This window comes from Rasamsonia emersonii, assembly GCF_000968595.1.
Source record: "Rasamsonia emersonii CBS 393.64 chromosome Unknown ctg1118621759978, whole genome shotgun sequence".
Taxonomy (NCBI): Eukaryota; Fungi; Ascomycota; class Eurotiomycetes; order Eurotiales; family Trichocomaceae; genus Rasamsonia; species Rasamsonia emersonii.
The window spans coordinates 79362-98480 of NW_013563309.1; the positions used below are offsets into that span (position 1 = coordinate 79362).

The 19119-nt window shown below is 53.6% G+C and overlaps 6 protein-coding genes across 6 annotated transcripts; 1 reads left to right on the forward strand and 5 right to left on the reverse strand.

Moving 5' to 3' along the window:
- Positions 1–1053: 1053 nt before the first annotated feature.
- Positions 1054–3817, reverse strand: T310_1167 (1-phosphatidylinositol-4-phosphate 5-kinase; the record flags this gene model as incomplete). Its single annotated transcript, XM_013475966.1, has 3 exons — positions 1054–1545; positions 1608–2568; positions 2625–3817. The coding sequence occupies 3 exons, from the start codon at positions 3815–3817 to the stop codon at positions 1054–1056; spliced, it is 2646 nt and encodes an 881-aa protein (XP_013331420.1).
- Positions 3818–5416: 1599 nt separating this feature from the next.
- Positions 5417–6668, reverse strand: T310_1168 (Histone H1; the record flags this gene model as incomplete). Its single annotated transcript, XM_013475967.1, has 7 exons — positions 5417–5575; positions 5632–5787; positions 5840–5895; positions 6020–6150; positions 6279–6301; positions 6472–6497; positions 6593–6668. The coding sequence occupies 7 exons, from the start codon at positions 6666–6668 to the stop codon at positions 5417–5419; spliced, it is 627 nt and encodes a 208-aa protein (XP_013331421.1).
- A 1705-nt stretch (positions 6669–8373) lies between these two features.
- T310_1169 (Flap endonuclease 1) lies at positions 8374–9818 on the reverse strand (the record flags this gene model as incomplete). Its single annotated transcript, XM_013475968.1, has 4 exons — positions 8374–8895; positions 8957–9518; positions 9575–9618; positions 9648–9818. 4 exons carry the CDS (start codon positions 9816–9818, stop codon positions 8374–8376), a joined length of 1299 nt encoding a protein of 432 aa, XP_013331422.1.
- A 755-nt stretch (positions 9819–10573) lies between these two features.
- T310_1170 (Fungal specific transcription factor) lies at positions 10574–13337 on the forward strand (the record flags this gene model as incomplete). The annotated part of the gene is made up of 5 exons (XM_013475969.1): positions 10574–10671; positions 10767–11580; positions 11637–11913; positions 11964–12834; positions 12944–13337. 5 exons carry the CDS (start codon positions 10574–10576, stop codon positions 13335–13337), a joined length of 2454 nt encoding a protein of 817 aa, XP_013331423.1.
- Positions 13338–14100: 763 nt separating this feature from the next.
- Positions 14101–14759, reverse strand: T310_1171 (uncharacterized protein; the record flags this gene model as incomplete). The annotated part of the gene is made up of 3 exons (XM_013475970.1): positions 14101–14503; positions 14679–14694; positions 14729–14759. 3 exons carry the CDS (start codon positions 14757–14759, stop codon positions 14101–14103), a joined length of 450 nt encoding a protein of 149 aa, XP_013331424.1.
- A 768-nt stretch (positions 14760–15527) lies between these two features.
- Positions 15528–18733, reverse strand: T310_1172 (Maltose phosphorylase; the record flags this gene model as incomplete). Its single annotated transcript, XM_013475971.1, has 4 exons — positions 15528–16577; positions 16634–16924; positions 16995–18364; positions 18424–18733. The coding sequence occupies 4 exons, from the start codon at positions 18731–18733 to the stop codon at positions 15528–15530; spliced, it is 3021 nt and encodes a 1006-aa protein (XP_013331425.1).
- Between the last annotated feature and the right edge of the window lie 386 nt (positions 18734–19119).

Here is a 19119-nt window from a genome sequence, read left to right on the forward strand (position 1 = left end):
TGGCTGGAGTACAGTGTGCAGGGCTGCAGGGCTGCAGCAGGCTTGAGCTTGACGCCTCTCGAGTGATGATCAGCCTCATTCATCCTGGTGACCTGGTCACATTATTCAGCCTCGGGCCAAACTTAGTCTCTACTGGTCAGGAATAGGATACATGTATAGTAAATTCTAACAATCAAAATAACTGCAACTTCCATTCCATCTCTATCTTACTGTCTGTCTGAATACAATAAATGTGAATTCAGTCCAGTCAAGGCCACTCACTCCGTTCCATTCCTCCTCGACCTGTGTCTAGAGTATACCACCTAGTGGGCATTTCCATCCATGCACCGCTGTGCCCTTCCGAATGCTCAAAAATGAAAAATATGCTATGTTCACGAACAGAAATAAAGAAAAAGAAAGAAGAGAAAAAAAAAAGAAAGAAAGAAACGCACGCAGAGTGGAGCAGAAACCGGAGAACGAGAGACTAGTGTGGAACGAACTTCTGTGTAGATACTGTAAAGGAAAGGTGGTTGACACACCATGGTTGTAGTCTTGTAGACAAAAGTTGGAGAGAAAAAAAAACCGCTATGAAGGTTGACGCAAACCAACAGAAAACAAACAGACAGACGAGAAACTATTGTTAAGGAAAATATTGTCCAAGAGAATGTCAGCAAATATATCTTGGTGAAAATGTGCCATCACGCGCAGTGCAAGAGCAACACCCGGCTGGACCCAGCAGTGAGTAGGAAAATGATGACGGAACAGGCTTGGAACGGACACGACGCCAGAGATGAACGAGGAAGTCGTCTCGGAAAAAAAAAACAAGGTGCTAATTGTACAGCAGCTGTCAGAAAAGGAAAAAAAAAGCATCTCAATTCATAAAGACACCAACACCAACGCCTGAATAGTGCTGGCGGCCGGCAAAGCAACGAAATAGAAACAAATGCAAACTCAGGACGCCATTATGCGACACCAACAGGGAAAAAAAATGGTCTATCGACACCGCTGATAACAGTCGTTGCAAAATACAAGGCTGGCAAATCGAATTCGACGTCTATTGCGAGTTCGGGAGGTTTATGCGGCCGCGCCCTCGCGCGGTTCTCGTCCTTTCCCCTTGTCATGCTTTCCGAAAAGCGAAGAAAACGGCGGTGGGCTGATTTTGGTCCGGCTTCGTCCGCTCTTCGTACTCGCAGCTTCACCCGCTTCATCCACGATGGGCAGAGTCGACGGTCCGCTAGGGCTGTGGACGTCCTTCGGATCCCACATCGTCGATACTGTCCGGGCGTGCGGCTCAGGGCCAGTCTTGGCGGCCTCTTCCTCCGCGGCTTTCATGGTCCTTTCGACAGATGGTCGACGGAGTCCCTGGCTGGTTTTCGACGCATCCTGAGAAGTACCCTCTTGAGCGCAAGCCTGCTCCAGTCGTTCGGCCTCTTCCTTCGACATGGTTATCCCTTCCATGAATTCGATGAACCGCTCACCATAGGCATCTGGAGGGATCGGGGATATCTGGGATCGATTATGAGAAAGACCTTTCCAGAAGTTTTCCATCTTTTTCAGCACGCCATACTGCATAGTGTTAGTCTCGACAAGCTGTCGAAAGGGGAGTCGGGTGAGCGTCTATCACTTACATGGGTCAGACAATCGATGATACCCAGGTAATAAATCTCCTCTCCAGGCTGGCCATTCTCGTGGGTGGCCCGGAATCCGCCATCATCCGAGTAGAAGACCAGATTTTTCCTCTCATCCAGAATCTCATCCGGCATTTTAGCGGCCGTTTGTTCGAGAGGAACCGGTCGCTCCCGTTTCAGAGTCAACCGCAACTCACGGGCTTTGCGCGCATTCTCGAGCTTGGACGGTGTCCTCATCAGCAGATTGGGGTTCGGATCCTCGTCGCGATCGCCACCGGGTTGGAAGACCTGCAACGTCTTGTCACGAAGCTTCTCTTCGTTCCCTCGACTCAGATCGTGAATTCCCACCAACAGCGAATAATCCATGATGTTGAGTTTTTGCAAGAGCTTGACGTCTCGCCGGAGCTGCGCCATGAACACCTCCTTTTTCATCGGGCCCTGCTCGAGATGTCGTTTTCGTCGCAGCCAGTTGAGATCCTTCATCGTCGCTCGCGGATTCCTCTCCAGATCTTCTTCACGCAGATCGCGACCGATGGTCGACCCCTTGAGGTCGAACGTCTGGTGGATGTCTCGGTGAGGTGGGAAAAGATTGTTCATCACGACGAAATGGATCTTGCGACCATAGGGCATCTTCACGCGGTGAAGGCCGTAGAACTGAGAGATCAGCGTGTTCGGGTTGTTCTCGATATGTCGATAGTATTCCGGAAGGATCTTGCGGAGCAGCTTGTGCTCGGAGTGGTGGATCGTCTTGATGATGTACTTGTAGTCGCGAGAGAAGTAGAAGAAGCTGCCACTCTTCCCGGGAGACCCCAGTTCCGACAGGATGTATTTGCTCGTCAGAGACATCAAGTAGTCCGCCGGATCCAGCTTGAATTTGGCCCGCAAACTCCGAAAGACCCAGGGCGCGTAATCTTTGAACTTGAAATCGTATTTGGCGGAGGGCGTTAATTCATTGCCCGTCCTATACATTCTTGTTAGTGCGGTAACAATAAAAAGCGGAGGCTTGTCTTCACTTACACATCAAAAGAGAATTTATGTTTGGCTTCAAAATCCGCCGGGGTAAGCTCGCGATCCATTTTGGCGTTGATCCTCGACACCACGAATCGGATTCCCGTCAACATGTTGTATGCGGTCACCCAGTTGACATGGTTCTGATCCACCTTGGTCCCGACTATCACCCGGTCGTCGTCCTCTTCTTCCCGCCGCTTTTTTCGCGCCCGCTTCTGTTTGATGGCCTCTGCCCACCGGGCAGCATCCTCATCAGCCAGGGCGTCGTCCGGGTGATGCTCCGCAGCACCCGTCCGGGTAGCCCGTCGGACCAGACTCAGCGACCCGCGGCGGAGATGACCGCCGGTGGGTGACAATCGACCACTGCTATAAGCATGTGTGTCATCGGAGAGTTCGCGACTGTTTTTGCGGCCAGGGGCCGGCTTCGGGACTTGGAGAGTGTGCCGTTGTGATTGTCGAGAGGAGAGGGAAGACTGCCCGGCACCGTCGACGTTGGATGGGGCCGGCGGGGAGGAATATCGGTGACCAGGGCGCTTGGGTGGTGCCAGACGATCGGACTCTTGGGGCTGGTGGGAAGTATGGTCGGGAAGGGACGTCGATGCAGGCAAGTTCGCCGGAGAAGAGGATGCATTGACCTCTGAGAGGCCGCGATCATCAGTGGTGGACGGTTGATGGGTATCTCCATTAGCCGTTGGTTTGGGGCTAGATGAATGAGACGAGACGCCATTGACCTGGGGAACCGTGGACGGAGACGCTGTCCCTTCCCCAGACCCGGTAGCAGGACCGTCTACCATAGCTGACCCCTGTCCCGATTGCTGCTGCTGAGGCGGAGGCGGCGGCGGCGGCGGCTGGTCTTTGCTCTCTCGAGCGGATCGGCCGCTACCCAGAGACTGCGAGCTGTCGTTTTGGTCATCTTTGGGATAGCCCCGATCCCGACTGTATGAGCTGACGCTGGACCGCGCACCATTCATAGAATGGGCACTGCCATTCTTCAGGTCCGTCACGAGCTGGTTGTGGTCGGATTGCTGCGAGAGAGCATGGGGTTCGAGGTGGACCGAGTCGCCATTGAGGCCGGGGGTGTAGAGAAAGGTGTTCCCGACGGAGACCTTGTCATAGGATTTCCTCTGGGGGAGATCGAAGGAGTTGGAGGGACTGGAGGCAGCCGTCGAACGGTAGTGGCTGTCGGTTGCGATGGAGGGCATGTTCCTGGGGTGGACAAGGGAGGTTGTGACGTGAGGCCTGCGTGGGACGGTGGTGACGGGGCGGATGGCGAGATAGAGGACAACTCAAAACGAGCAGAGGAACGGCCAAAGGTCAGTCGATCAGGACCTTCCACCACAGATCTGCAACTGGTGATCCCCCAAGACCGATGTAGGACCTGACAGGATGCAGCACCACAGGCCGGGAAGGGCCAAGCGCACACGAGCGTCACGGTTAGTAGGCGACAAGCATGTTAATCAGAAGGGGGTGCGTCTGCGTGAAGAGACGGCATGGAGGATGACGCAGGTGGCCGGAGTGCGCGAAGGATCGTTTGCAGGCGAAGGGCAGGAAACACAGTGGTTCAGACAGAGATGGTCGAGAGGCTGTGGAATGGGGTGCACGATGCGGTTCTGCTGGGGCTCTTGCGGGTGTTTGTCGACGGGTCTGGCCTGGATGGAGGTTTTGGTTTGGACGGTGGGAGCAGCAGCTGGCCGATGCCCGTCCGGAGGATTACCTAACTAACTGGACGGGGATCCCTGAGCCTCGCCGCCCGAAATAACTTCCCCCGCCAAGACCGCGTCGAGGCCAGCGCACCTCGTCGTGTCGCTATTCTTATCGGCGACTAAGGTGCCTCAGGGACGGGGATTCAGCTGGCGGTGGCAGGCCAATGGTTGCAATTAATGGACTCCACCAGGCTTCTAATTTTGCATCTGGCTCCGATGGTGGTGTGTTTGCATGAGCCTGATCCAAGACCCTCTTGAAGGACGTCTACGAATTGAAGATCAAGTGGGATAATTTTTTTTGACAAAAAAAATACTTGATTGCAAAAACCATGTTTTTTTGGAAATTAATTCCCATCTGCGACTATATTCGACTATTTTCTCTTATCGTAAGGGATATATGCCAGGAAGTATACAGGTGTTCAGAGAGATATATATTTCCGCATCCATAGCTGTCGTCATCCCCTACATATCCTAAGGCACAGTTATGCCACTCCACACCATTTCAGAAATGACGACTCAACGATACAACGATAGTCAGAGGGAAAAGAAATAACCAGCAATAGCACCTTGCCAACAAATTCCACACCATCGGTATCCAATGGAAGACAAACACCTACAAGGGCTTTCGAGGCTACATTCACTTGCCAACCCATCCATGGATATAGCTATTCTGGCGACTACTCCAGCTCGTCAATGGAACTAATGAATCTACAAACAAGAATAACGATGGCAGGGAAAATAACATAATAGAATCATCCCGAAATCTCATCTACGAGAAGCACGAACTGAATCAAGGCATCCATTCGACCCTCAGCTCACGGTTCATGAGCAGACATCACTAAATCACATATTCCCAATTGACCCACCGCACGACGCCAACCAATACCAAAAAAAATAACGGAAGAGAAACGAAGACATTCAATGACTTCCCAAGAGCAATCCGCGCACCATCACAGAACAAGAAAAGGAACAGAAAGAAAAAAAAAGTTTACATCCCTGAATACAATATTATCCGGAGGAAAAAAAAAATCAAACACGCGCATTACAGTGAAAAGAAAGCAGGACTCAATAAAGAAAAAAAAAAAAACAGAGACATGACTATGCCTCGGTCTTCTTAGGAGTCGCTGATTTCTTTTCTGTCGTAGCGGCCTTCTTCCGGGGTGCGCTCTTCTTGGCGGCCGGTTTGGCCGTCGTCTTGGTGACGCGGCCCGACTTGGTCTTGCTGACCACCTTGGGTTGGTCGACGACGGCAGGAGCCTTGAATCACGTCAGTCAGCTTCGCGCACGAAAAACGATAGAAGCAAGGAACGTACAGCCGTCGAAGCCTTGCGAGGCTTAGCCGTGTTGGCCTTGGGCTTAGCCGCCGTCTTCTTGGTGGTAGCGGCTTTCTTGGTGGTAGTGCTCTTCGTCGTAGTCTTCTCAGTCTTCTTGCCGGGAGCCTTCTTGGTGGTAGTCTTGGTAGTAGTCTTCTGGGGTAGAGTCAGCAACAGTCTGATCAAATGAACATGACCATATACATACCTTGGCTGCTGGCTTGGCGGCTTCCTTCTTGGCAAGCTTCACGGGGCCAGAGGGGCCTGCGACAGACGCGTCAGCGACCTAAACATTCTGGAACGCGCCAACTCCAGTGCAAATGCGGCTTGAAACCATGCCATCTGCAAACACGGAGACGGCGCTGATGTAGAGCGACGGGGAACTGACCCTTGGGCTGAGTGAATTCGCCCTTCTCGACACCGGCCTTGATGGCCTTGTTGAACGCGGCGTCAAACGCGGCCTGGGACGCGACGCTGATCTTGTTGTTGGCCTGGACATATTTCTTGATCGACTGGCGGCTGTTGGAGGACAGTCAGCCTCTGGCGATGGTCATGGACGCGATGATAAACAGAGCGGGCTTGAGCGCGCGCCGGCGACCTGAGAGAAGACGATGGGGGGGGGGGAGAGGGGGGCGACGACAACATACCTGCTACCATTGCGTTCTTTCAACTGAAGTAGGAGAAGACGCTGTTAGTGAATATATTCCTTTTGGGTAGACAGACCCGGACCACGATGTTGTGGTGGGATAAGCTTAGAGGCGCGACCAAGTTCCCGGTCGCAACCAGCTCACCCACTCACAACACATGCCGGTCGCGGTGGCGCGACAGTGATCAACTCACGTTGATGATGGCATCCTTGATCATATCTATATGGAACGAATCAGCATCGACACGCGACCCAGATGATACCACAATCACGGCGACGCGATGTGGTTGGGGACGAGGATCAGGGCAAACATACCTCTGTAGGAGGCGTGGGTCGAGCCGGTCTTCTTGGGCGCGGCGGCGCCGGCAGCGGCAGCTTTCTTGGGAGGCATTGTGGATGGCGATGGGATGAGGGATGAACAGGGCGCTGGAGAGAGTCGACAATCGACAGACAGGCTGGAGATCGAAGGTGGAGCGAGGGTGGAACTGGGAGGGAGGAAAGGCAGTCGACGAGGGAAGGGAGCAGGAAGCCGCGGGGCAAAGCGCGCTTTATAGGGCAGCGGGCGTTGACACAAGATCACCCTAGCTCGTGTCCGCCAGTGACTTCCAGGCTTGCTCCCAGGACGGCCGCCCGTTTCGTGCCTCTGCGAGTCCGGTTGGGCTCCCAAGGGCCCTTTCTGCGTTTCTACGGGCCTGGTCATTTTACGTGTTGTCACGGTCCGCTGTGCAGGTTATCGTAGTGACTGAAGAGTCAAGATCGCATGGCCTAGTGTCTCACGGTACTTGATCAGACTACGTGCTCAGTCATCCATTGCTCCGTAGATTCCAGCCAACGTGACCGGCTTCATAAACTACGATGCGACACTCAGTGCAGATGAGATAGATGGTATAATCCCCCGTGCTGGATGATCTCTGCCTGGCCGTCACGCAGGGGCCTTGACAAGCGCTTCCGTCCCAAGTCAGGGCGTCCTCGAGGCCTCGTGCTTGTTGGTCACGAGGATCAATCAGGGCCGTCCCAAGCTTGCCACATAGTAGCGTACCGTGAATAGCGTACCATGAATGAATGACTCCCTCTCCTCGCAATGGCGCGCGGCACCATTGTGACTAGCTCCGGGAATTTGGCCTGACCGTTTCTGAGGATCGAGCAGCGCCGTGGCTGCAAGGACGCAGGGCCTGGCGACGGAGGCTGGAGGGAGTCCTGTGTGCTGTCGATCGATGCTTGTCATGGCGTCGAGCAGCTTGCTGATTTGAGCGGCACGTCACATGCAGGCATGCCGGGCTTGGCCTGACGACAGCCACAGCAGATCGCTGATCTGGTTTGATCCGCACGCCCCATCCTCCCATATCCGCAGAACAACACATCGTCAGCTCCAAACACCGCCGTGCAGTTGCCTCTCGAGTGATCTTGCCCGCCAACCAGGGCCTGTGGCATCGTTAATCCCGGCGAATAACGGCCGTTTCACAACAAGATCCCGGAAATCCAAAATCGTTCAGAATCCCCGCAGAGCGCGGGTTGCATCAACAGCTCATCGCCGTTTCATCGTCTGCAATTACGTCCTCGAAACAGCTGTCTACCGCCATGGGTATTCCACGCCCACAACTGCCTGAGACAGACCAAAACCTGCCCTGTCCAAGTAAGAATAGAGCGTGTAATTTGTTCACAGTACAGAGAAAGAATATCCCCGTGGATTACGTCAAAGATCACAGTCTCAATATCGACCCAGTCCGTCGCTGTCGCTTCTGATCTTCTGCCCATGCCAGGCTCGAGACGGCTCAGTTGCTGCCCAGCGACTTCTCAGAAAACCAGCAAACTATATTCTCTATTCGTATGACTCCCATATCTAGCAATTCGTGGTTTGCGAATAAAGCACCATGCCACGTACAGTACAGGGGTAGACTCCAGATCCGAACGCAATTGCACACCCGAAAAATCCCCGACTCCTGCCGAACGCCAACTCCAGCTTGCTATGCACGCCATCATCTGATATGATTAAAACCATGTGTCGATGAATTATATATATATCTGGCTTTTTTTTTTCTCTCGTCCTTTTGTTTTTTTTTTCGTCTTGTTTTCCCTTTTATCTTCCGCTGCCAGCTTCAAACAGCTCCTCGCGGCCGCGCCTTGGCTTCTTTCTTGGCTTTGGCCTCTTCCTTCTTGCGCTTCTTCTGCGCTTCTATTTTTTCTTCGTGTTTCCGCTTCAGCTCGGCCTTCTCCTCCGCCGTCTTTTCGACCGGCTTAAAGAAGCCCTCCAGCCGCGACTGCTGCGCCGTTTTGAGGTTCTTCTGCAGCCGAGCCGCCCCGTTGCGGACCCGGTCTTCGTTGAACCCCTTCTCCTTGACCAGGAAATCCACCAGTCCTTCCACGTCGGGGCTTTCCCACTTGAATTCACACGCAGGATCATTGGCGTCGCGCACTTCTGGGTTTAAAAACAGTTCGCGTGCTTCCTTGTATGGCCAGTCCTCTGGAATCGTATATTTCTTCTTGGGATCGTTTTCGATATACTCCACCACCTTTTCAAGACTGCCATGCTCGCGGATCAGTTTTAACGCAGTATTCGGACCGATCTTGGGAATCGGCTCCAAGTAGTCGCAGCCGAGCAGGATGCAGAGATCAATGAACTGTTCAGAGGCGCAGTCAGCGTGTTTCCGGATTTAGGCCGTAACAGCGGTAGTGACTCACCTGTTCTCTATCCATATCGAGTCCTTCCAGCGCCTTCTTAAGATGGATTTCCTGGATCGGTTCCTTCCTCTGCTCACTGAAAGTAAGATGCCGGAGCAGAATAGGCGCCTCAAAACATAACGTGTCCATATCTTCCGACGCAGCCGCATAGACTTTGCCTGCCTTTGCCAGAACCGCACACTGGGCTTCGGCCTCGGTCGGAGCATCGATGTAGGGGATGCCCATCAGTTTCAGAAGCTTCTTACACTCTTCATTATGCTCCCTGGTGACACGCACGGTCCGCCTCGAGAACTTCTCGACTTCTTCAGAGGTCCCGATTTCTCTGGCTTCCTCGTGGGCTTCGGTTGCCTCTGCCTTGCGGGCGGTCCGCTTGGCAAGCTCGCCACTTTTCAGCTTAGGAGGCGCGCCATCGAAAACGTAGAGAGGCTTGATTCCATTGTCGACCATCCGGAGGGTGCGGTAGAACATACCCATCAGATGGGAGGTCGTTTCGCCCGCGTCGCTCATGAGTTGCTGGCCATCTGAACGTACGGCAATCAAAAAACTGTAAATGCTCATGGATCTGAGAGGGCTTTAGTATGCAGATTTAGCGGCTGCAGGTCTCCGTTAGATACATACGCGTCCTGTGAGTTGCGAATTAGTTGTACGCCAGGATAGAGTTTCTGGAGGTTGGATTAGGGAATACACGTACAATCGCGACCTTGCGGCCAAAATGATTCTTGATATCCCCAGACTTGATCGCGTCAGGGGCATTTTCGGCGATCACCTGGTAGAGTTCTGGCGGTTCGGAGGTGAGCAGAGATGCACCCTGCGGGAGAGACGCGGAAGCAAGCGAAACAGAAGACTTACGTTTGATACCCATTGTGGCGGAAGAAGCCTGAGGTAGGCAGAGAATCAATGACCTTGAACTCCAATCTGACGATGAGGTGAACGAGAAGATGTGACTGCAAGGCTCTGCCAACAGGGCTCGATAGGATCGCTGGGGAATCCTCGATCGAAACCACGCCCTCGACCTGACGCGGTGTCAACGCGTGCGGGCAACTATTAAACCAGATCTGGTCTAGCGCCATTTCCGGCTGCTGGAGCCAGCATCACCAGCCACGGTTGCCCAGCCACACAGTGTGACCTCACCATTAACAAGGCGCAGGCATTCAATTCCCCGCAGCTCTGATAGGCTGGCGAGTCCTCAAGCCGCCCTGCGGATCCCCCATGGCACGTGACACTCCACACGCGAGCTGGCCAGATTCACGCCGGAGTCGGCAGGCAAGTCCCCGGCCAAAACGCTGCCCCCGCTCTCCGTCTTGCCAAGCCGACTCCCCAGGCGTCTGATGCTCCAAGTCCTGCAGTATCCCAGACCCCGCGCAATCACCACCTGCTGCTGGCCGGAATTCCCACGATGCCAGCGCATATAAGGTGTTTTCGCCGACGATGAAGCGGAATCGCATCCAATTCGAGGGCAATGGGGAACATTCGTCCGCCTCTCCGACCGCGAGCGGCGGTGCGGCGGCATCCCGCGCGCCTGACGATGACCCGCGCAACATTTTCCGGCATATCCCCAAGATATCGCGCAAGATCCGTGCCTGTACAGAATGCAAGCGCCACAAGGTTCGATGCGACATGAAGAGCGGCGAGAACGTGTGCCAGAGATGTCAGCGGATGGGTTTGCAATGTGTCGTCAACAAGAGTCTGCAGACGTTGCTGGACGACGAGGCCGAGTGAGTCACCTGGACTGACAGTACATCCGTTGCGGAAGCTTCCATCTCTTCCTTGTGAAGGAGCCTCGGCTAATCGATCGGGACTGATGATGCAGATGGAAGACCACGATGGAACTTGCGGTGACGGATCTACTGAGGAAAGCTCAGCTCCCAGAGCTGTCATACTACCAGGCGAGCGCTCAAAAGAACCAATCTGGAGAAAAGGATCGCAAGTTGTCGACGGTGTCAGTCGAAGCGCCAGCCTATACGGAAGAGCAAAAAGGATCGGGGGAAGCAAGACAGCCTGGGTCGTCTGGCTATCGAGGCCATGGGGAACAGTCTCATTACTCTCCGGAGAGGGAAGAGCCAGGCACAACCTCCTTGGTAACGGCACCAATGGGAAGTCTCTACGAAGTCACCCAGTTGAGTCATTCTCGAGAAAACTCTCCCGGCCGCCAGTACGCGCCAGATCGAGCGATCGCAACCGATTTGATCTCGCGGGGCGTGGTCGAGCAAGCAGAGGCGGAAGAACTCTTCAACTACTTTGATAGACGTCTGAACCACTATCTATGGGATGGAATGGCTATGCCGCATAAGGATCTGTTGTCGGTGCGACGGTCCTCCAGTCTGCTGCTGGCAGCTGTGCTGGCAGTTACCGCCTTACATATCCCGAGCAAGGAACGCACCTTCGACACCTGCTACGCCGAATTCGCCAGACTCGCGTCGGACTCGATGTTGAGTCGACACCATACGTTCGATGATCTCCGTGCCCTGTGCATTGGCGCCTTCTGGCTGTCGGACGTCAGCTGGAAGTTGTCTGGATATGCGGTGCGGATTGCGACCGAGCGCAACTTGCATCAGTGCTACCGTAAGGCCGTACAGGGCTCTCCCGAGCATCGGGAACAAGCACGGCTCTGGTATCTGCTCTATGTAAGGGCAGAACGTCACTTTCAGGCGGAAACAATGCTGACGTGTCTTTGGTAAAGGTGTTGGAACATCATTTCTCGATCGCCTACGGAAGACCACCTATTATTCACGAAGATACCTGTATTACGAATCACGACACCTTCTTGCAGTCGCCAACGGTTGAGCAGCGTGACATACGCCTGCATAGCCAAGTTGCCCTGTTCATCATCCTGACTCGCATCTACCACGCTTTCGGGCCCGATGTGGATCTGGAAGTGTTGGAGCATGAATTGCCGAAAATTGAGAGATTTGACGCCGATATAGAGAATTGGCGAGTCACGTGGGAGCCTCGTTTAGGTGAGATCGCGAGTGTGCACAGTTTGAGAAGTCATTTCTAACGGATGTAGAGGGGAATCCCTATGTGGGTGATTACCCATGGAAGGCTGTCAACCTGCACTACCATTTTTCTCGCCTGACGTTAAACTCTCTTGCTCTGAGGACCTATCATTCGGCGACATCGGTTCGGCCGATGTCAGCGGAACGCAAGAAATATGCCGAGATTGCGATCAACTCGGCGATTTCTACTCTAACCGTCGTCCTTGACGAACCCGACATCCAGAAGGGTTTGGTGGGGGTTCCTTTATTCTTACACAGCATGATCACCTTTGCGGCGGTGTTCTTGCTCAAGATCGCTGTCAAGGTACATCCCAGTTGCCTCACGGCGCCTGGTTACCAGCCCAACTCGATTGCATCAGCTGGCCTGCGCATCGACGTTCCCTACGTGCTGAGCATCGTGGAGAAGATCGTCGATCTGATGGTCTCGATCAGCGAGCAGGCCAGTGAGCGACACGTGAGTCACCACATCGCGCGCGGGCTGCGAAAGATGCTGGACGGATTCCGGGAATGGGAGAAGAGGAATCCGCAGCCGCCGCAGCAGAAACAGCATCCGAGCTGGTTGCACGAGAACCCATCTCTCTACAATCCAGTAGCGACGACGGGCTCGCAGGCGTTCAGCGAGCGGGACACGATCCTCAGCCATCCACCTCCGCTGCTGGGCGTGGCGCCGTTGTCTGCCGAGCGTGGGAGCAATAACAGCAACCAAGCTAACAACAACAACAACAATAATAATAATAACAATCAAAATGAGTTTGCGCAGGACAAGCCGCGCATGGGGCTTTCGGAAGGGTCGTTGGATCCGATGATGGCTGATCTGTGGGGGTTTGACGAGGAGTATTTCCCGACGGGCGTTTTTGATTTCTTGCAGTCTCAGATGCCGGCGTAAGCATCGGTAGTTAGTTTACGATATTTACCCTTCCATGTGTATAGATTAGGATATAATGAGAGATAATCTCTCTCTCTCTCTCTCTCTCTCTCTTTTTGTCTTTAGGATATATCTAGATCTACCAGTCTTGGGATATCTGTTCTCGCACGAGGAGATAATTTCAAAATCAGGTATGTACCTACGTGCGACGCAAGCAAAACCACTCAGACTAAAAGATAAACGACAAGCCATGCAACTATGTACTGTATACACATTACTACTTCCCCTCTTTATCAGAGGCCGTCCCAATGTCAATATCAGCAGAATCAAAAAGCAACTCATCACGCTCCCACATCAACTCGACCGCAGCCCCAACCGGACCCGCGAGCAGGGCGAAGAACACCACCTTGGGGACGAGCGATGTCCAGAAGAAGCCGTTGTCTTGCACCCCATGGAAGTTTCTGACGCGAGCGCAAACGTTCAAATATTGGCATCCCGCCCAGCAAAGCATAGCCATTGAGCCGAGAATAAAATCCCATTGAAGGAGCCATTTGCATCCTTCGGCGAGGGACGGCGCCTGCAGGTCGGACCAGGGCGACGGGGGGATGAAGACACTCCTCGGAACGAGCATTGCGCCGACATTTCCCGCAAACAGACCGGGAAAAGACGCTGCAGTGCATGCGAGAGTGACGGTGACGAAGTGCGGGATGAACGCTAGAGAAAAGGCGAATGCGTAGATGAGTCTGTGGCGGGATCTTCTCGCCGACGACGAAGAAGAGGATGACTTCTTCATCCTGCGGATGACAGCACACACAACAAAATGCACCAATGCTATGTAGACGTTCCACTGCTGGTACCACGCGATAACCGTCTGCTTTATGACAGGGCTGATGAGCGCTGGCATCGGCAGGCCGATGACGACGAGGGGCGCGATGTAGGCGAGAACGAAGCTGACGAGCAGGGCAGTCGTGTCTGCTGCGTCGACGGCGAAGGCAGCTGCACCGCTGTTCTTGACCAGAGGGGACAGGAGCAGGTTCCATGTCAGATACAGCGGAGTCATGATGGCGTGCGAGTGGTTGAAGATTAGGATGCCGGGGATGAGAATGCTAGACAGGAGATAAATTAGCTGAATCACCATCCAAAAAGACAGATTGATCTTATCTCGTTCATTCTTTTTTTTTTTACACAAGAGCAGCAGGCTACATACTAAGAAACCCCCGCCCCCTTATTCCCCTTGCGCAAACTATCCATAACAATCAACATCCACGCAGCCCCAAACGCGCCTACGAATTCGAGCAGAACAAGCGCCAGATCGGGGCGATGGCCGTCGACAAACGACCAGAGGAACGACTACCATGCGCCTTGAGTTGCCAGTCCATGGTGGGATGCCAGCCGGGGAGCAGCGGAGAAAGCGGTTCGCCATGATTCTTCTCTTCGCCTGACGCAGCAGCAGCAGCAGCAGCAGCAGCAGCAGCAGCAGCAGCAGCGGAGGACATGCTGGTCTCCTGCACCTGCTCAAAGAAGTTCACCAGGCCGTTTTGCATTGAGAAGAGCATTAGGCTTTTGAAGCCTAGGAGGGCGAGGGCGAGTAGGGCGAGTTGCGTGAGACGTGTCGGATTCATCATGCTTGCTGTTCTGGATGCTCTTGCACCAGCTTGAATTGTATATCCCAAGTCAATCAATGGTCTGCAACAGAAATAACATTATAATATGCCAATTATCCCGTGGGAATTGATCTGGCTGTGGAGTTGTAACTTGTGTCAATGGACGAAGGAGGTATGTCAGCGCTGAATTACTCCGTATTCAATGGAACAAATCACATGGCGTAGTAAGTACTAGTAATGCATACATGCATACATACGAACTAAAGTACTGTACTGTCCATATTTAAATTTAAATACATATACATACGCAGTCCAGAACGGTACACAGCACTCGACATCATTGCCGTGCCCTGGATCCGAACGGAGCAAAAACAAAAACTGAAAGAGAAACTGAAACCGAACCTAACCCTTCTCGAATAGAATACTAACAACTACTTATATCGTTAACTTAAACTAGACTATGGAGTATGTGGAGCACCCCAGTTTCTTTTCTTTTTTTTTCCCGTCCAGTCGTGACTCGTGAAGTCATGATGCGTTGCAGTGCTGAGTGATTCCGAAGTTTGTTTTCTTTTTTGGGGGCCGTGAACTGGGACATGCTACCTAGGTAGGTACCTTGTAGCTAATTAATTTACTCCACTACTAACCAATATTTATTATGGGCTGGGAATAATGTATTACGCAAGTAAATAGTACTGCGTATACAGGGCGAAATGTTGAATTGTTCGATAATGATTGTCTAACTATCTAGGAAGATAGGTAAATCCAATGATGGAATTCATGGAAATTACTTCTTTTTCGCAATTCCTGTATAAAAATTTGTTTTTGTTACAGCGTTACGTAACGGTACGAGACTGTATAGTACAGTACATACAGTACATACCACTCCTCATAGGGCCTGTAGATACTGTCCAAAATAGCAAGTTCTTAGTAACTTTTTTTTTTTGGAAAAAAGGAATTGAATTAAAGAAAATCTCAATTTTCAATTCTCAGCAATTCAATTCCATCCGATGCAAATCGCCACGCCGGGAAACAAGTCTGCTGCCCAAAAGAGTAATATCATCACAGTTACATTCAATCAACATCTGATAAACAATGTATGTACATTCCTAAAAAACAACAAACTCAGCAACAGTCGCTCCCTGTCGTCGCTCCTCCCCCTGCGTCCCCTCAATCGTCAACCGGATCCGTCGCGCCTCGACTGCCTCGGGCAGCAACCGGGTCGTGGTATTCCCTTCTCTGATTCTGACGACGCGGCTGTCTCGAGCATCGTACGGCGCGGAGATCGCGACGTGGTCGATGTGGAGGAGTTGAGTGAAGTCGTCGTCGTCGTCGTCGTCATCTGTGTAGTCACTGCTGCTGCTGCTGCTGCTGCTGCTGCTGATAGTAAACGCTCTGGCCGGAGACGCCCCCCAATTAATCCTGACTCCGGATACATTCGCCTTCGTCCCCAGATCCACCGTTATGGACGCCCGTTCAGGGGTCATGGGCTGCCAGACAGTCGCATTCGACCCATCCACCGCCCCGACAGGATACTTGCCAAAAACCCAGGGTTCGCTCGATGTGACCATCCTGCATTGCGCGAGGTTCTTCGCAGTAGATGCCGTCTGGTTCAAATCTGGTCTTCTCGTCGGCACGGTCAGCGACTGGCCTGCTGCCAGTTTGTAGTCGCCGTGTCGCGGGTTTTTCGCTCCGATGCGGACAGTAACAAGCTTCTCTGGTGTTTTCGCTGATGACGCCCGTCTAGTTATGACAGTCTTGTCGAGCTGGATGGCTATGTCGAATACCGCTCCCTGCCACTTCACCCCCCTGATCGTAACCCCCCCAGCCATCTGCGGCGGCAACATGGGATCCAGATACAACGCATCCAGCCGCGAGCGAAGCCCCGTCAGGCCGTGCGTGAACACCTGCAGGTACCCTCCGGCGCCAGTCAGGAACGGAAAGGCCGGGTTTAATCCGAATGGAAACGCCGGATTGTCTGCCTCGTAGTCGTCAAGCGCCGTCTCGCTGAACTGGTAGAATGGCTCGCGCAGATACGGCTCCGAGCTGCGCAGGAGATAGGTGTAGGCTGCGCAGCCGGATTCTTGCAGCTGTGCTTCGGAGATGGCGAACATGGACCATGTCATGGCGGGCCCGTCGGGCGTGTTGGCGATCGAGTACTGTGGCAGTCGTCAGAAAAAAAAAATCCCTCAGGAAGTATACTGTATAGACGCACGTAAGCGAGGTCATTCTTTGCCTGCCTCTCGCTGATCCGATACTCCAGTGGATAGTTGATCAGCGCGACGCTGGCCTGCTTCACCTTCCAGTCTCCCTGCATGCCGCTGAACTCGAGGATGATGTTGTGCTCGTCGTCATACGGGATCTCGATGTTCTCTGCAATACTCGACCAGTTCTGTGGGATGGCCTGGCCCAGTATCTCCGCTGCAGCGGGCGCCCACTCGCCGAGCAGCTTCTTGATCCCGGCGTTCGTATACGCGCCGTTGTTCTTGTTGTACGCGAACTCGTCCTGTGACAGTCAATACGTCAATAACAGTATACTCCGGAGTAAAGAACAGGGTAAATGTTTATGCCCCTACCGGCTCGCCCAGCAGCAACGTCTCGTACTTCCCCGAGCGCTCGTTCCGCACGACATATGCAGCAAACATGTCCGCGACGCTCTTGAGAATCGGCCACCCCTTCTCAGCCAACCAGCCCACATCGCGCGTGTGCAGGAAGTACTGCCAATGCGCCAGCGCAACGTCCGTATTCAGATGATACTGGTAGTCCTTGCAGAGCCCCGTGCCAGTGCAGTTTCCGAACCGGCCGCTCGTCCACGGGAAGAGCACGCCGGCATAGCCGTACGACTGCGCATTCCTGGCCGCCTGGCCCAACAGACGCGTGCGGTAGTTGTTGATGGTCATCGCATAGTCGGGCTGCAGCGCCAGCAGACTCGGGTAGATCCACGAGTCGGCGTCCCAGAAGATCAGGCCGGCGTACGACTCGCTCGCGAGGCCGGCGACACTGATCGAGTTGTCGGAAAGACCAGCGCCTTCGGTCCCAGGACGCAGGTTCGTCAGGATGTGGAAGAGGGTTGCCCGCGCGCTGGTCTGCAGCTGCTTGTCGCCGGGGATGATGATGTCCGCTGCGTGCCAGGACTCTTCCCACGCCTGGACGTGTTCGTCTAGCAGCGCATGCCATTGAAGCCTTTTGGCCTCGAGGGCAGCGTTCTTCGCGGTAGAGTATGTTTCCCGGGGGAATGCGTCGCTCGAAGCGATTCCGACGTATTTGTAGATCGTGACAGATGTCCCCGGCTTCAGGCGAAGCTCCCAGCTTTGCGCGACTGTGCTCTGATTTTTCGACAGCCAGGGCGAGTCTGTGGCGTCCGTTCTCGACTGCTGGGCTCTGCGGAGCTCTGCGTGGTCATTGCTGTCCATATCCACCGAGGACAAAGCATAGGCAGTCACATTTCCGATGCCCCAGGGCTTGACACTGGTCCAGATGGTATTGTCATCCTTCTCAACTGCTTTGTCTGCGAAATTGGCCCGCACGGCTCCAGCACCGTCCAACATATCAGTCACATGGACTTTGACGTCCTCGCTGGCCGCGAGGTCCAGCCTGACGACGCCCACATTGACGCGTTTCCGATGCGCGAACACGGTGAAATTCAACTGGTAGAGCGCGCCTTCTTCTCCACGAGGCGCCCAGGTGACGTTGGTGTGCACAATGCCGTTGCGGATGGACAGCGACTGGTAGAAGGCCTTGACGCTGCTCTTGTTGACGCCAGGCTCGTAGCACTGCCCGTCGCTGGTGGTCACGACCAGCGCAGTCCAGTCCGGAATGCCGCTGATGACCGACTCGCCGCCTCGCTTGAGGTTCTCCGGCAGGCTGACGTGCGTCGTCCTGGCCTGCAGATTCCAGAAGCCGGCTATGGTGCCAAAGGTGGCTCGTGGTTGGTCCAGGGGCCAGGCTGGCAGGTCGTCATTAGTGATCTGACAGCTGCTTTACATAGATTTGGGACTCTCGTACAGTTCTTTGCATAATTGCCGTTTTCGTCCCGCTCAATCCAGTAGCCCACGCCTTCGGAGGGCAAGCTCTGGCCGAAATACCCATTGGAGACATAGGGAGCAGTCTGGTAGTGATTGGGCAGGAACGTACGTGTTTCGAGGACCCAGTCATCAGGGAAAAAGCCTGACGGTTGCTGTCCAGGACGGTAGCCAAGGGGCTTCTGCAGAAAAGCAGGCGAGAATCCTGCAGTGCCGACTCTGGACAGGATGGTATCCCAGTTCTGGCCGGCGAGGAATGCCAGGAGCACCGCACCAAGGAGATGAGTCAGCATGGTGGTAGATCAGCACGCATCAGCTACTGATTGCTAACTCGTCAAGACCAGCCTGCTTGCTCTGAGGAATCAGCCATGGTAAAGCGCTACGACACCATCGTCCAGAAGGTGACAGGCACGATATCGGCCGGAATTGCACCGATAATTATGCATGATAAGAGCAGGGAGTGTTATTAGACTAAACTAGAATAATGAATGCATTGGCTTAGCTAGACGAGCTGTTGGTTGAGTACATTGTAAGTATCGTAAGAAACAGGGTAATGTAATTGCTGTTACTATCTGTATTGTAAAGTACTGGAGCTACGGGGCCCCAGAATCCGTCCCAGATGCAAGATCGATCTCTTGGCCAAGCGGGGTTTCTTTCTCTAGATACTACCTTAATTATC